Source organism: Fusarium verticillioides, chromosome 11 (genome assembly GCF_000149555.1).
Source record: "Fusarium verticillioides 7600 chromosome 11, whole genome shotgun sequence".
Taxonomy (NCBI): domain Eukaryota; kingdom Fungi; phylum Ascomycota; class Sordariomycetes; order Hypocreales; family Nectriaceae; genus Fusarium; species Fusarium verticillioides.
This window is the reverse complement of record NC_031685.1, coordinates 481,680-498,294: the sequence shown is the minus strand read 5'-3', so window position 1 is coordinate 498,294 and position 16,615 is coordinate 481,680. Positions and strand designations below refer to the sequence as shown.

Here is a 16,615-nt window from a genome sequence, read left to right as displayed (position 1 = left end):
GGAGGTTAATTTCTCGGGATTTGTGTCAGCGCACTGTTGCATTGGCAAGTAAAATTGCATTGACACGGCAACGATACCAATGCGACGTGTTCTTTGTTTTCCGTTTAGAAAAGAAAACCCTATATGCTAACAAAATATCCAATCGACGGGTGGCGATCCTGCTGTCTGCAAGCCTTGAGATACAAACAAGCTACTGTATTTCGAAAAGCATCTCTAGAGCAAATCTACATCGGCTCGGCTGGCAAATAAGGAGTATGCCGTTACTTTATTTATTATTTAGTATTAATTGTTTATTTTATTATAGCATTGAGATCACTTGGAACAAATCTTGGACTGATTTCGGCCATAAAGACTTCTTATTTAGGGTAGCCTTGATGCATCGAGGAGCGGATATACGAAACTCCGCAAGCTAAAAATTGTTAGCTTATCCCGACCAGATCTTCATGCTAGCCATGTCTCGGATAAACGAGCACTCATTCTCGGTAGTTCATTTAATCCGTAACCTCCGATGTTCTAGCCCGTCTAGGGGCCCATCTTGATTGCCGATCTTTATGGTTCAATCTCGTTGTGTCTAGCCTAGCTTCAGGTTAGCTTGCAGTCTCGTCATCATTCTTATTAGTCTGGTTCTCGGTCAGTTGTCTAGCCTGGCCGTTTTCAATTGAGTTTCGTAGATTTAGAATCGTTTATGTTTTAGTTCTTACGGAACAATCACTGTTCCGACGGCGGCGGAATGGAAGCATCGCTGGCTGAACGTCGGGTAACATTTGCCGCCTGTCATTCAAGATCGAGTTGGCGATTAAGGACGATTCGGTGAGCTGCTGGATGTTCAAGACAATTCAGTTTTTAACTTCTAACAAGGAAGTGTTAACAGGCAAGTCGCTCTAAAAGTTGGAGATCGTCATCACAATGCAATTGTGAAGAGTCTAGCAGGTTCAATTATCCGTATCAACAGGGTCGTTGAGGCTTGATACTCGTGCCTTAAGCAGTTATATAATTGAGGATAAGCAGCGTTAATTTTTAACCATGTCTCAATTAAAATGCGTTTGTGATATATTAAAACCGGATCTCCAATCATACAGGGAAAGGTATACAGCAAGGAATACAATGAGGCTGTCTTCTAAACATAGCATCGGGTCTAATGTGACAAAGCTTTTATCAACCTCCCCTCAGCATTCTGAATATACCATAAAGCTGCTGCATTTTTCACTTATACTTAGTAAACAAGCCACCAAAGCGCGTCTTTTCTTTTAGACGATGTCTTTGATCCTCATGACTGAGCGACCCGTCTTTTATAGACTCTATCAAGATATGAGACCTAGGAAATATCCCATACTCTCTCTTGGAATTCGAACCACTCCAGAACCATGCATGCGGATCCTCCCCTGTAGATAGTGTCAGTGTCAATCTTGGTCAAGTTGCTGATAAAAGAGAAACCCACAAGCAAGGTTGTAGATAATATCGCCTTTCTTGAGAGCCAGCCAGCCAGGCTGCCTTTGCTTCTCAAATTTCCACCTTGCTACCCCAGTTCGTGGCGTGTTCGGTAAGGAAGCGATCTTGACATGCCGTGGCATATCCAGGCTGATCAATTTACTTGGAAATGTTCCGAATACCCCGTCGTGCCAGCCCTGGCACCACTTCCCGTCCCACTTCTCCGGGAACTCGACGCCGATTATCCTCGCCCCTGAAACGAACTGTAGAATCTCCGAGGTTGTATCAGGTCTTGCTTGCGGCTTCTCATTGCTTCGTCTGATATGGTCTTTCAAGGCCCGGGCGACGGGTAACGATGCGAGTCGGGCTGAGTCGTTTGCTCTGAACATGCCGTTCAGAGCAGTCATGGTAGAGTTTGGGAAATATAAATCGCAGTCTTGGCGCCCTCGTGAGTTTATATCGCTATTTTCGTAGACTACTTCCACACCTGAAACATGCGGCAAGGGATGAGTATGCCGAGAAATGTGCCGAAAGAGGAGATCGATTGACTGAAAAACGGTAGCGTCGTCTTCCTGGAGAGTAGACTTGGTCTTGTCACAAAAGAGACAGCCAAAGTACACCGAGTTGACGTTTCGGACTGCAATATGGGATTTAAATAGGAAGCGCGGACGGTGAAGAATCCCTCTCGTTTGCTGGCTGGCCAATGCTAAAATTGCCTTTGAGCTTTGGTTTTCACAGCGATTGTGGTTGATTGAACGACTTACGATCTTGATCCATGTCCTGGCGCAAATGGGAGTAGGGAGTCTTGTACTCACAATGAAGACACTGTGCAGTTGGTTCTGTCAACGTCTCAGTTGGATTATCCAGCATTTGCCCAAACAACATTTCTTGGGAATACTCTCTGGGTCTTATTGCACCGTCCGAACCGCCTCCAATCCTTTTGATGGCCTGTCCGGGACCTCCAGAGGCAAAAGCTCGAGCTCCTTTACATAGCCCACCCATTAGGGCTAGAGAGCTGTCTGACCCGATCTCATAGGTCTGTTGAGAGTGAACGCTTTTCACAGAGACAGAATCCTTCCTCATAGAGCTAGAAGATGTTGATACTGCTTTGGAACCTGAAGCGCCGCTTCCGTCTGATCGTATGGATGGCGCTAACCCTTGTGTGATGATGGACAATTGTTGATGCTCAGGAAACGCTGCAGATGGTTTGTAGGACCCAGAATTCCGGTATTCTGGGCTAGTACATTGGGAGGCTGTTACAGATACAGGGCGTGGGACAGCAGCTGATTGTTGGTCAATGACCGTAGGCCAATCCGGCTGCGAAACTGGCTCAGTAGTCACGGATGGTGGAGGAGTATCCTGATGATTATAACCGAAGGAGCCTCTAGTGTTTTGGTCGATTACGTTCTGGTAGCCTGTTGACTTGGGGGACAATGCAATTGAGCCTGGAGGAGTTATAGCTCCAATATCTAGACCTTGCAAACTGTTTGAAATCGCACCTGAATCACTGTCTTGTCGTCGGTGAGCCTGGATATAGCGGTAGGCTTGGCCGTCTTGCTCTGGAGTCGCGTATTTGCTTGACAGAGGCAAGGAGACTGGGGAAGCGAGCCCGCTTGGCGAAATTGGTGACCGTGTCGTAGAATAATCAGCATTTCTCAAAGCACGTCCCCCAGAGTGAGATCTATCGCGCTGTTCAGAACCACCGACAAAGGACGGTCGTTGCTGATGTATACCAAGACTGGAGCCCGATCTCCCAGGCCGCATGGACATTTGAGAGCCGGATCTAGCCACATCGGAGGGACTAGTAAGTTGTGGAAGAGGCGGAAGAGGTGGAAATTTTGAGGGGGCCGGTGATGATTCCAGAGCCGACTTTGTTGTAAACCGTGTAATCTCTTCTACAAGAGTAATAGCCAACTCCTTCGTCGCAGCCTGTAGCTCGTCAAACTTGGCCTTATCAAACGTCTGCGGCTCAATAAAATCCTCAAAATCGTAGAGCAAGATGTCAATCGATCGAACTTGACAAATGACATCTTCTACTCGCCTGTCAGCGTTCCGCTGTGACTTGGGTGCTGGTCCTTACCATGGCGTAAAGTCAGATATCTCAGGAATTCAGTCAATTGAGGAGACGAAACCGTAAGTAAAGGTACCAGGCGTCGCAAAGCTCGTTCTCCTTCTCTCAATAGAGACTGGGAAGATTGGTTGAGTGACGTCTGTTGGTAGTCTTGCCCACTGGCCTGCGAAAGCGCAAGCTTGGCCCATTTTGTCACATCGTTGAAAGGACGGAGTAACACGTGATCAGATGGAGTCGCCATTTTGGCAGCGATAAGAACACAGGAAAAGTAGCAGCGATAAAGCTGTTTCGCAGAGTATAGACAAAAGACTGCAAAGGGCAGGATGAGACTTGCTGGGCATGTATACGCAATGAAATCGCCAACTCGACCCGGTCTTATCCTGTGAACCCCGTATACGAAGATAATAATTAACGAACAAGCCCCCTCCGTTTCAAGGCTAGGATAAGGGGAGTTATTTCAATATGTTGAAGAATAATTGCGACAGACAGGGATCTGAAGGAGGGTGGGATAATTTCCAGATAAGCCTTTTTTCGGTTCAATGGCCCGGATTTGCACATTCCTCGTAACCGAACCAACCAGATTGCCCGCCACTACATTAAAATGAAGCCTAAAAATGAGCTTAGCTGCCAGAATTAAGACCTTGTGGCCAGTTACCCAGCACATCTCGACTCCCAGGCAGAGCTGAGACTTGTTGAAACCGCCACTAAACTCAACCTCCCGGTGTTGCTATTAGCCAAATAGGATACCCTTCACTTTGCGTTATCATAGCCCGCGATTAGTTAACGCCAAGCCGACGTGACCTCCCTAAATAGTTCCCATAATCCGTGCGCTTGGCCGTTCCAAGAGTCAAACTAATGCATGCTACCTCCGCGCCAACCTCCCGCCCTCCCAACACTGTCTGTTGCTACGCGGGAAAGGTTCTAGAGGTTTCAAATGCGCTAGAAGGATATCCTTCCTGTTTGGATTGATCCACCGAAGGTCATCCGCCCCTTGTCTCTTTGCTGTCTGTCTTCAGTTGCCTCTTATTTATAAATCACTGCTGACGGAATCTTCTTAGGTCTCAGTCGGGCCCGTTCTGTTCACCTTTCCTTTTCCTCACCTAATCTTTTGTTTTTCTTCTCCCATTGCATCGCGTCGTTTCTGCTCTCGAGCTTCACCATCATGGGGTGGATTGGTCGAATCAACGATGGCGTGGCCAACAGTCGCGTAGGCCACTGGTTTCAATTGGAGGGATCTGGCCATGTGAGCCAACGCCACCAAAGAAGTATTGCAAAGAGAATCGCACTGACCCAAGGCTTTAGCCCCGCGAGCGACCTGGTTCCCGATTCACGACTGAGATCCGAGCAGGCATCATATCCTTCTTCGCAATGGCATATATCTTGGCTGTTAATTCCAGCATTGTCGCTGACAGTGGAGGCACTTGTGTCTGCGACTCGACTCCCGATGACCCTATCTGTGCCGCCAACTCGGACTATCTCCTTTGCAAGAATGAGGTCAAGCGTGATCTGGTCACGGCCACTGCCGCTATCTCTGCTCTAGCCACCTTCTTCCTTGGTGCCCTCGCAAACATGTTAGTCTCGATAGGTAGCTCGATAATTGGCTGCTAACTTTGTGCACAGGCCCGTCGGTATCAGCTGCGGAATGGGCTTGAACGCTTATCTCGCTTACGATGTACGTATTCCTACTTTGGCGTCCTGTATAATTTCTAACGTGGATTCTACGTAGGTCGTCGGCTTCCATGGCTCTGGACCTGTCCCTTATGAAGTGGCCATGACGGCCATCTTTGTCGAGGGCCTCATCTTTTTCGGCCTCACAATTCTCGGTCTTCGACAATGGCTTGCTCGAGCTATCCCGCGTTCGATCAAGCTGGCTACCGGTGCTGGTATCGGTCTCTTCTTGACACTTATCGGCCTGACATACAGTGAAGGCATAGGTTTGATTACTGGCGCTGTATCAACCCCTGTCGAGTTGGCTGGCTGTTCTCCTGCGGATAAATTGGAGGACGGCACCTGTCCTGGCTCGCACAAGATGCAGAACCCGACTCTTTGGCTTGCTATCTTCTGCGGTGGTATCCTGACGGTTGTTCTAACCATGTTCCGCGTCAAGGGTGCTATTCTCATAGGCATTATTCTTGTGTCTATCTGTTCTTGGCCCCGCGGTACCTCTATCACAGCCTTCCCTTATACCCCGGTCGGCGATGACTCTTTCAACTTTTTCAAAAAGGTTGTGGACTTTCATCCTATTACCAGAATTCTAGCTGTGCAAAAGTGGGATATCAGTGCATATAGTGGACAATTTGGGCGCGCCCTTATCACGTTCCTCTACGTTGATATTCTTGACTGCACAGGCACCCTTTACTCAATGGCTAGATTCTCTAATCTCATAGATGAGAAAACTCAGGATTTCGAAGGATCTGCTACAGCATATCTCGTTGATTCCCTCAGTATCACTATAGGGGCTGTCTTCGGTACATCGCCTGTGACAGCCTTCATCGAGAGTGGAGCTGGTATTGGTGAAGGAGGGCGAACAGGAATCACAGCTATGATGACTGGCTTTTGCTTCTTTGTCTCGTTATTCTTTGCACCCATCTTTGCCTCTATACCTTCTTGGGCAACAGGCTGTGTCTTGATTCTAATCGGCTCTATGATGATGCAAGCCGTCGTCAATATTAATTGGCGATATATGGGTGACGCTGTCCCAGCGTTCTTGACTATCGCTATCATGCCCTTTACATTTTCAATTGCCGATGGCCTCATTGCTGGTATTTGCAGTTACATCGTTATCCAAGTTCTTGTATGGGCTGTGGAGACAGCTTCTATGGGCAAGCTGACTGCAACTAATAAGAAGGATAAAGACCCTTGGACATGGCGTATTCCTGGAGGCATCCTACCAGGGTGGCTTACACGTTTGTTCCAGGGCAAGAAGGACTTTTGGCGCCCCTATGCGGATGAGACCATTGATGGCAATGTAGGTGTCAATTCTCATGAGATGAGCCGTATCGGACACAATACTGACTGGGTCAAGCCTGGTGAGCCTTTACCTCACGTAGTAACCGAGATTTACTCTGGAAATGATAAGCGATAAGCCGGGACATATATCGTAACTCGACCTGCGGGGCCGAAGCTGGTTCGTTCACTTGGGAAGATGGTACTTTTTATATAGTTATGTTATGTCCTACAGATACATGGAAATGATAGCGCTACCGCATCCACCCAAATTTTGGCTGCATCATTGCAACATCAACAGACTCCTTCGCTCGAGGCAATGCTCCAGCCCAGACAACTGGTTTCACCAGAAACTGTGGCAAGTAGTTAATGACAGCCCTCAGAAAGATCTTGTTCCCTTCCATGCCTCAGCTGAACCTAATGACTTCTTCATTTCATCTGAATAAAATTCAAAACCATTCCTACGAACTCTGACCACCACATCACAATTGCCCGAAAGTTGTTACACAAAATACCCGGATTGGACGATGCCGATAAAGGCTTTGTTGGTGCAGCGCAGGCTCATCTGTAATAGGCTAAGTGGTTTCGATTTTCAACCATTTGGCCAATAATATGTGCCCACGATACGTCTGATGCAGATCGGAGGCGCAATATTGGCTGCTTACTTACTGTAATTACTGCGCAAAATCGACTGATCGCAAATGGCTGAGCTGGGGCTGTGTCCAATTTCACAATTCCCTCCTCATGAATGCGTACCTTTCGTAGCTACAATAATTGCCGTTTCTCCATCAAACAACAAAATTATTTGTAGTCGCAATTCGCTCCAACGCTCATCGTGCTTCTCGACAGACTCGCTTTACAGCGCCACAGTGCATATCTGATATGGATAACTGGCATACAGCACAGTGTACAAAGCCCGACATCGCCGTCTTTCCTGGAATTAATGTTCCGGCATGTATGAACTGTGGAGAAATTTGCCCATCTCACCGAACAGACAACAAACACAACGATGAACTTCAAATTCCATCAGCGGGCAGGCGGTCTACTATGCAATTGAAGTGGCCGCCATCGATGTCATATCAGAACCATGCTTACTCCGAAGACCCTGATGGCTCGTTGCACAAGTCTCTGGCCTCACTGGTTGACCAAGAATGGTGCGACAACGAAACAGACAAACGCAGTTCTTGCTCTTCCGTTATCAAGACAGCTCAGACTCCATCTTCGCAAGTAAGCAAGACCTCATATGAGCCTCTTGATGGTACAAAGATACGTATTCTACGATTGCACAAAGGGCGGTTTGGAGATTGCTTGCACGGAGACTTTGAAGCTGTGAGCCTTCGGGTTCGAGACGGAGAGTCAAAAGAGCCAGAAACGAGAGGATCAGATGGAAGGGAAAATGCTCCACCATATGAAGCCGTTTCATATACCTGGGCCAAAGGAAATGGGAGAAGAGAAAAGAGCCACGCCATATTTATCAGAAAGCGTTGGGAGTCACTTCCAATCACTGAAAACTGCTATGATGCCTTGCAAAACTGTCGATTTGATGACCGAGATAGATGTCTCTGGGTTGATGCAATCTGTATCAACCAGTCAAACATTTCTGAAAGGACTCATCAAGTCGGCATGATGAGACGTATATACTCAACTGCCAGCCGCGTTCTGATATACCTAGGGATGGATGATACTGGGAGCGGCTCGGAAATCACGGATGATCCCCAGACTCTTAGTGGTAACCCGTATTTCTCGCGTATATGGGTGGTACAAGAGATCGGGTCTGCGAAACAGGCGCTTGTTTTGTATGGTCGTCAAGCCATGCATTGGGAATTTTTCCACGGAAACCTACAGCGCTTGTCTAGTAGGAGATGGATGCGGCATTTTGGGTCCCCCCAGAAGATCGATGATAGTCTTGAGTTCTTGACCCTGCTAGAGGATACGCGGAACTGCAACGCTTCTGATCCAAGGGATAAGATCTTTGCTTTACTTGGGCTCTGGAAGAAACCGGTAGAGCCAGACTACACGCTATCACCTCAAGCTGTGTACACAGGATTGGCATCCACCCTTGTGAGGGATGAGAGCTGGAAAGTGGTAGCACAATTACTTGATATGGCGACCCATGGCCGCTCGATGCCTGGCCTCCCATCATGGGTTCCTGATTGGAGTGAAAAGAGTCAACGGTCGTACCGACCTGATTGGAAAAGTAGTTTCCCCTCTCATTTATTCCCGCTTCGGTCAGAAGATGATGGAAGATTTCGGGTCCATGGCAAAACCGGCTCTTTGTGCATTCTGGCCGATGAGATCGACATAATGGCCCCATACCTTTCCCATGGGTTCCAGTCAGTCACCGATGGGATGGTCACTGTGGAGGCTGGATGTTTTGAGGTCTCAGTAGCCCCTGAGGTCCTGCAGATATGCGAACCCACTGACAGTATCTTCCGCCTTTCTCAAGATACATTCTGTCTAATCCTTCGGAAGAAAGCCGACCCCAATGTCTACAGGTTTATAGGACTTTGCAAATACTCGAGTTCATGGAACGATGAGCAGGAGCTTGACACCATCAGATATCTTCTGGACTGGGCTTGGCTCTTCTCACTAGGGCAAAAACAACCCTGGTCGGAGTCCACTACTTGGACGAATACCCAGGTCTGTTGGTTCGCTCTTCGAAAGCAGAAGAAACTAGAAACTCGACTCTTTCTTAAGAGAGTTATTAGAAAAGCCCAATCCCTGCAAAAGATACGTAATATGGCTAAAGAAGCGCAAGAGATTCTGAGCAGTTACAGTGGAGAAAAACAACTATTAAAGGAATTTTTCAAGCGTCAACGGAAGAAAATCTATAAGCTATGGCAGCAACAAGACGAAAAAATATTTGTGGATCATCAAGCACATAAGGCCTTGATCAGAAAATTGCTTCCAGGCTATAGTAGCCTGGAACCGTTGCGAGACACTACCCAATATCCACCAGGACAGTCGATGTGGCTTCCAGTGTCTTCCTGTTGGATTGGAGGAATGTCCACCAAAGGAGAAACTCGCGATCAATACACTGAAAACCGATTGCTTGTGGATTGTGTTTCCAGGAATATTCCATTACCCCCTCTTCATCTGATTACGGATCAGAAGAGCCATATTGCTCTTTCCCTTCAGCTAGGGCTTGAGAAAGGTCTCCGGCAGCTACAGAGGTTATCACAAGAGCACTTGCTGCAAGATGTAATAGATCATGAGAGGGGTTTAAGATCCTATAATCTAGGGTCGAATTGGCACGACTTCAAAGTAGAGAAGTGGGACATTTTCCTGCATTGGCTATCCAAGCCAATGTCACCAAGCTATGATATACTAACACACGGATTAAGAAGGGACATACCTTTGATTTGGGAAGGAGGGTTCGAAACCAGAGCCCAGCTTGAAGAAGCGCATGCTTGGCTAGACGATAACTTTGATCACCACCTAACTGCGCTATCCTCCTCACCCAGCAGCGAATCATCCCTCGATGAGATCTTCGCACTCATATACCGCGAACAGTTCGAACTCCTCTGGATGTTTCTTTTTTCTAGATCAGGCTCTTTCTCCATCCGACATGATACAATTGGCGCTCAGCTTGCACGCTGTTTTTTCTGGAGGTTTGATCGCAGTATCAAAAAGGCCTACTATGTTGCTCAAAAACGGCGTCTGACTCACGACGAAACTAGGCAACTATGGACCATGTTCCTTGACTGGCTCACACAGGGATCGTTTGAGGAGCAGGCTCGAGAAATACCATCGGAAGTATTCGATGATCGGCCACATTCGCTACTTGATGAAAAAAGTATCTATGACAATGAAGGGCAGAGGCCCTTGCGTAAAATGAAGAGTGAAGAGGTGCTTATCGTGCCGAAAACACAGGAAGTGGTTTTGGAATGGTCTAAGCGAGCATCACTTCTTTCACATACGCGGCCTCCGGCATTTTACAGAAAGCCGACACTATCTGAGCTCGTCCACTCAGAAATTTGGCGACGAAGGCTTCCAGAAAGGGTCTTTGCTTTTCTATTCGACGACACTGAGACCACTCCTCAACCAACGCAATCCGATGACAGAAATTTGGAGGAACTGCTTGCCAATGGTCAGCTATACAACTGTGGCGGGCCTTCAGTACAAGGCTGGAGACAGGAGACTGAGTCGTGGAAGGCTGTGGAGCAGTATATATGGAAATCAGAGTGGCATATGAGCTGCATCAAAACATACCTCTTGCGCGGATCTAAAGCGAAGAAGGACATGTATAAGGAAATTATTATCATTTGAACGCTTGCTCAGATTAATGGATTCCGAATTATTTATGCTGAAAGACAACGAGGCTTTGGATGCTGTTAACAATCTGAGTCGCTGTTCCTGAGTCGTTCATGGAGACAGTCGTGACAGGGAAGTGACATGCGCCGTTCGTTATGAGCCGTGAATGAAACATGGCTTGGACCTTAATTTCATCCCGACAGCTAGAAAAGTCAAATATAAGCATGATCTGCCTACCATTCGATCTTATTAATGCCCATGACATCACCCCAACTCGTGCATTATTATAATTCCACAAATAATAACCTCCCGCCCAGCAGCGGGGTTATTACCTTAACCTATTTAGCACTCGGGACAAGACGTTCTGCTGCTGTCAACCGGGGCCTGGCCTGATCTCCATGGTTAAATTGCATGCCTATTTCCAATTGGTTCGTCCCCCAGAGTGACCTCGACAACAGCCGGGCTTGTGGCTAATGAACCTGGTTTTGCGGGGCACAATGCAACGCTACGATGATCATACCCTATCTCGTGGACCAAAATGTCCCACTTACATGAACCACGATAGTGCCTAAACGTGAATTTCTCGAATGTTGATCTCTCAATTTACCCGGTGCCTGTGTATAAGATGCAAATTATTTAGCTCACAGCGTTTTGAGGTGTCAGCTTCAAGGGTTCTTTAGCTATGAAGGTCTCGCAGGTGTACCTATCGTTGCTGGGCCTGCTGCCGGCGGTAGCAGGTCTCGGTCAACAGTCCATTGTCGCGTTCAACAAGTCAGATGATGCTTTTCAACTTGTTGGTGGAGATGCTGGATCTGGCCAGATTCGTGTCTCTAAGGATGAGTACTGGGGCGTCATTCGCGCTGCTGGTGATCTCGCGGTCGACTTTGGCCGTGTTACAGGCACGAACTTCACTCTGAGCAACGGCAAGAAGAAGGCATCACCGGCCAAGTACAAGTTTAAGCCTGTGGATGTCAAGAACAACACACATGTGAGTACTTTCTAACCTTCAGAAACGTCTGCTAAGAATGTAGTACCGCACTCTTGATGAACAGCACTTCTCAGGACCAAACTACTCAGACCCCAACGCTGGCAACACCAAGATCATCGTTGGTACAATTGGCCACTCTGAGCTCATCGACAAGCTCATCAAAGATGGTTCACTCGACGTTAGCAAGATCAAAGGCAAGTGGGAGTCTTTCGTCAGCCAGCTCGTCAAAGATCCCATCAAGGGCACTGCCGAAGCCCTGGTCATTGCCGGAAGTGACCCCAGAGGTACAATCTACGGTATTTATGACATCAGCGAGCAGATCGGTGTGAGTCCTTGGTACTGGTGGGCAGATGTTCCAATCCGCAAGCGAGATGAGATCTTTGTGCTCGCCAAGCCCAAAGTTCAGAAGTCTCCATCAGTAAAGTACCGTGGTATCTTCCTCAACGATGAGCAGCCCGGTCTTTCCAGCTGGGTCGGGTAAGTACTTTACGTTCACACAAAAGAATTGCCATTGACACGCGTAGTTCACGTTGGGACCCAACCTGGAACAACAAGGCTCCCTACAACCACGAGTTTTACGCCCTCGTCTCGGAACTACTGCTCCGTCTTCGAGCCAACTACCTCTGGCCCACTGTCTGGGGTAGCATGGTCTACATCGATGATCCCCTCAACCAGCCACTTCTCGACGCTTACGAGATTGTTCTCGGTGGATCTCACACTGAGCCCATGATGCGAGCACAGAACGAGTTCCGAACGTTCTACGAGGGTGAGTGGCAGTACAAGACCAACAACGAGACCATCGACGAGTACTTCCGTTATGGTGTTTCTCGCGCCAAGCCATATGCTAGAAACAGTCTTTGGACTATGGCCATGCGAGGAACTGGCGACACAGCTATTGAAGGCGATCTCGGCATTGACGGGATTGTTGAGATGCTGGAGACTCTTGTTGACAATCAGCGAGAGATTCTGAAGGAAGGACTCAAGGTCAAGAACCTGACTGACGTTCCATCTCTGTGGTGTCTCTACAAGGAGGTCCAGTCTTACCAAGAGCGCGGTCTTGTCGTTCCCGAGGACATCACCCTTCTCTGGGCTGATGACAACTGGGGCAACATCCGCCGTCTACCTCTCGCGAACGAGACAGACCGCTCTGGCGGTGCTGGTGTCTACTACCACTTCGACTACGTCGGTGATCCCAGAAACTACAAGTGGATCAACACCATTCAACTTGAAAAGACCACCGAGCAGATGACTCTCGCCTACCACCGAAACGCACGTCGCATTTGGATCGTCAACGTCGGTGATCTCAAGCCAAAGGAGATTCCCATCAGCCACTTCATGGACCTTGCATATGACGTCGAGAAGTGGGAGAAGGAGGGTACAACAAAGTGGGTTGAAGCCTGGGTCGAGCGCGAGTTCGGCAGTGAACACGTCGAAGCCATCACGAGCATCATGACGCGCTATGGAATGTACGCTGCCCGCCGTAAGTTCGAGCTGCTCGAGCCTCAAGTCTACTCCGTGATCAACTACCACGAAGCCGAGGCTATCCTTGAGCAGTGGGCTACTTTGAAGGAGGATACTCAGGCTGTTTACGACAAGCTTGATCCAGAGTATCAGCCCGCTTTCTTCGAGATGCTGCTACATCCTGTTCTTGGTGGTGAGATCGTGAATAAGATTCAGATCTACGGCGCTAGGAACCAGTTGTATGCGGGGCAGAAACGTAACTCTGCTAATGATGTTATCTGGAAGTCTGTGGATTTGATGTACAAGGATTCGAACCTGACTCAGCGATGGAATGAGGTTCTTGATGGCAAGTGGGCACACATGCTCGATCGTAAGTTTCTCACTCTTTTGATCTGAATAACACTGACATATTAAGAAACCCACCTTGGCTATGATGGATACTGGCAACAGCCAATGAGAAACACCCTCCCCGATCTCCGCTTCGTCCAAGATGTCTGGCCATCACTCGGCGGCCAATACGGCGTTGGCGTCGAGGGTTCCAACGCCACTATCCAGGGCGACAGCCGCTGGCACTCCTTGTCCTCCAACAGCCTTGAACTCCCTCCTCTGGAACCCCACGGCGCCCAGTCCCGATACTTCGATGTATTTCACCGTGGAAACAAGGGCTGCAACTGGCGCGCAGCACCATGGGAGGACTTTGTCCAGCTGTCGCAGTACAACGGTACAGTCGGTGGTGATAACGGTACTGATAGCCGTGTTTACATCACGGTTGACTGGGACAATGCTCCCCAGGCACCTAACACGACACAAGTTATGATCAATATCACGAGTGATTGCCGTGGCTTTGAGAAGTATGCTGGTGAAGAGCCAAAGCTGGTTGTGACGGTCATCAACAGAGAGGTTCCTGATAGCTTCAAAGAGGGATTCGTTGAGTCTGATGGACATGTTTCCATCGAAGCATCACACTATCAGAAGATTCACGAGGGTAATTCTGACAACTCCTCTCTCGAGTATCACACCATCAAGAACTACGGTCGTACTCTCGCTGGCATGGGCTTGTATCCCCTCAACACCGAGAAGCTCAAGATCGGCGAGGGTCCAGCTCTGGAGTACGACATGTATCTCTTCAGCAACAACTCAGCCGTCAACGTGACAGTCTTCATGTCCCCAGGCGCCAACTACCTCGGCGACCGCAACCCTCTGCAGTACGGCATCACCCTCTTCCCAGCAGATAAGGAGCAACCCTCCCCCAAGATCGTCACACCCATTGGTCCCAACAAGGGAACTAACATGCCTGATGGTTGGGGTTACGCCGTTGGTAACGCTGTTTGGGGTTTGTACGGAAACTACACCACTACGGCTTTCAATGTTCCTAAGGAGGGAGCCTATAAGCTGAGAATCTGGGCACTTCTGCCGAATATTTTGATTCAGAAGATTGTGGTTGATCTTGGTGGTGTCAGACAGTCTTATCTTGGCCCACCTGAGAGTTTCTTGCTCGGACGGGATGAGATGGGCAAGTATAACGGTACCTCGTTCGTGAGCACGCCAGGAATCGTTGGAGGAACTTTCGACAAAGAGTAATAACTTACAGATGCTATAGGCTTTGAGTAGTACATGTAATCTAAAATTCATTTTGACTATACTATGGTCTGCGTGCGATTATCTATGTAGCTGAACGAAGCCAAGGATGGTCGATCAGATCACTGGTTGACGGCCGATCAGCCGGGTCATATTGGAATACCCAGCGCAACAGCGCTATGATCTCCTTCGCTTCCGCCTCATCAATATCGCCTGGCCTTTCCGCCATAAACTGATCCTCGAGAGAGAGAAAGCGACCAAGATATGCGAGCGGAGGACCATCACTTTCCTCGTCTGTCCCATCTACTAACTCCATATCCTCATCGCCGCTCACATAGTCGTCTTCTTGAGGCTTAACCTCCAGCCTCTTACCGCTTGTATCAAAATACTGATCTGCTCGCCGCCATTTCTCGAGTAGTGGTTGGGGTAGCGGTCCAATAACCTCGCTGATCTGAATGAGATGCTCGTCATTAGAAGTCTCATCATAGTCCTCTCCCTCAAGAGATTGGATTGCGATGAACAGAGATCGGCCAATGATCATCTCAAAAACCAGACAGCCAAAGGCCCATATGTCGATACCTTTGCTCAGACGTTCGTCAAGAATCGTCTCTGGGGCTCTCAGGGCAACCGGGGTGATAGCCTTAGCACCCATTATGGGGTCTTCTTCAGTGAATGCTGTCAAAGTCAGAGGAAATTCCTTTATATTAGACCAGTAGAGGTAGAGGACTCACCACCGCCCAAGTCACTGAGCTTCACAAGGGGTTGAAGGTCATATGAGAAGTGATCATTCAAAGGCCGAGGTTCAAGAAGATATGATGGGGCCCAAAGATCGTTCTTCCCATCTTTACGTTTGAGCGGCTGAGCATCATTCTCAGACTGCTTCAAGTTCATCTCTGTCTCCGGAGTAACCTCTGGCTGCTCTACACAAGTGAGGATGTTGCCTGGGTGTAAATCGCTGTGAACAACGCCGTGTTCGTGAAGGAAGTGCAACGCCTGGATAATGTCCCGTAGCGCAACCTTTGCAAAGGAAGTTGTAAACCTTCTTTCCCAAGGCTCACCAATCTGAAACTCTGGTCTAATCTTGAGAAGAGTTGTCAAGTTCGGACCCATGGTCTCAAAAGCAAGGCCATCATGTTCTCCGTTGGGACCCTTGATCCTGATCGTGTCATGAAGGACTACGAGAAATGGGGACTCATCGTGGAGGTGAGATCTATAGAGAGAGACCTCTTTGCCTGTGTCGCTTTTCTGAGCTGCAAGAGTGATCTTCAAAGACACATAGCGGTTCATCCTAGTGAACAGTGTCAGTAAGTTGAAAGATTCATGTGATAAGGACATACTGCATGTCGACAGCGAGCCAGACGGTGGAGAAATGGCCCCATCCCAGTTTGCGGATGATGCGGTATCGTTCTTGCATCACATCACCGAGATGAATGGGGTGATAACCGCCCGGATGGTATGCTTCACCCCATTCACAAGCAGTGCCATTCGTCGCGAACCGGAAGTCCTCATCTTCCCAAGGGGGCTCGCTAGGCGGCGCTGGAGGGTGAGAAGACATATTGCGGCGATACGGGACATAGATGACGTGCGTAAGAGTTCTCACAAAGGTTGAAGGATGTTGGTTGACATGCATTGAAGTGGGGTCTCTACTAACCAGCCAATCGCTTGCGTATTCACTAGCCAATCGCTTCCGTACACTTCATGCCTTGTGCTCGCAGGCTAATCGCAATGGAAGTATATGTAATTCAGCCAACGATTCCTCACCAAGTACAGGACAGTACTCGTGACTGTGATGTTATGATAAGGAATGTCGGACAAGGTCAAATAGGTTCAACGTTCACGATGCCCTCTTACTAAATCAACATACTCAATATTAGATAGCTTGGTGTAAT

At 48.4% G+C, this 16,615-nt stretch overlaps 5 protein-coding genes across 6 annotated transcripts; 3 read left to right on the top strand and 2 right to left on the bottom strand.

The window, feature by feature from the left end:
• Window positions 1-1,203: 1,203 nt before the first annotated feature.
• FVEG_13010 (hypothetical protein) lies at window positions 1,204-3,740 on the bottom strand (the record flags this gene model as incomplete). The annotated part of the gene is made up of 5 exons (XM_018902394.1): window positions 1,204-1,382; window positions 1,439-2,134; window positions 2,193-2,267; window positions 2,346-3,461; window positions 3,509-3,740. 5 exons carry the CDS (start codon window positions 3,738-3,740, stop codon window positions 1,204-1,206), a joined length of 2,298 nt encoding a protein of 765 aa, XP_018761109.1.
• A 921-nt stretch (window positions 3,741-4,661) lies between these two features.
• Window positions 4,662-6,584, top strand: FVEG_13009 (MFS transporter, AGZA family, xanthine/uracil permease; the record flags this gene model as incomplete). The annotated part of the gene is made up of 4 exons (XM_018902393.1): window positions 4,662-4,742; window positions 4,802-5,070; window positions 5,120-5,171; window positions 5,226-6,584. The coding sequence occupies 4 exons, from the start codon at window positions 4,662-4,664 to the stop codon at window positions 6,582-6,584; spliced, it is 1,761 nt and encodes a 586-aa protein (XP_018761108.1).
• A 636-nt stretch (window positions 6,585-7,220) lies between these two features.
• On the top strand, window positions 7,221-10,971 carry FVEG_17421 (hypothetical protein). 2 transcript variants are annotated; one of them, XM_018906663.1, is made up of 2 exons: window positions 7,221-9,717; window positions 9,790-10,958. In XM_018906663.1, the coding sequence occupies exons 1-2, from the start codon at window positions 7,328-7,330 to the stop codon at window positions 10,712-10,714; spliced, it is 3,315 nt and encodes a 1,104-aa protein (XP_018761107.1). In that variant the 5' UTR covers window positions 7,221-7,327; the 3' UTR covers window positions 10,715-10,958. The 2 variants fall into 2 exon arrangements, with proteins under 2 accessions (XP_018761107.1, XP_018761106.1); XM_018906662.1 differs by having other exon boundaries at window positions 7,221-10,971.
• Window positions 10,972-11,381: 410 nt separating this feature from the next.
• Window positions 11,382-14,729, top strand: FVEG_13008 (hypothetical protein; the record flags this gene model as incomplete). Its single annotated transcript, XM_018902392.1, has 4 exons — window positions 11,382-11,687; window positions 11,731-12,164; window positions 12,212-13,518; window positions 13,564-14,729. The coding sequence occupies 4 exons, from the start codon at window positions 11,382-11,384 to the stop codon at window positions 14,727-14,729; spliced, it is 3,213 nt and encodes a 1,070-aa protein (XP_018761105.1).
• Window positions 14,730-14,737: 8 nt separating this feature from the next.
• Window positions 14,738-16,322, bottom strand: FVEG_13007 (CMGC/SRPK protein kinase). Its single transcript, XM_018902391.1, has 3 exons — window positions 16,064-16,322; window positions 15,458-16,014; window positions 14,738-15,401 (listed from the first exon to the last, which is right to left on the bottom strand). The coding sequence occupies exons 1-3, from the start codon at window positions 16,279-16,281 to the stop codon at window positions 14,812-14,814; spliced, it is 1,365 nt and encodes a 454-aa protein (XP_018761104.1). The 5' UTR covers window positions 16,282-16,322; the 3' UTR covers window positions 14,738-14,811.
• Between the last annotated feature and the right edge of the window lie 293 nt (window positions 16,323-16,615).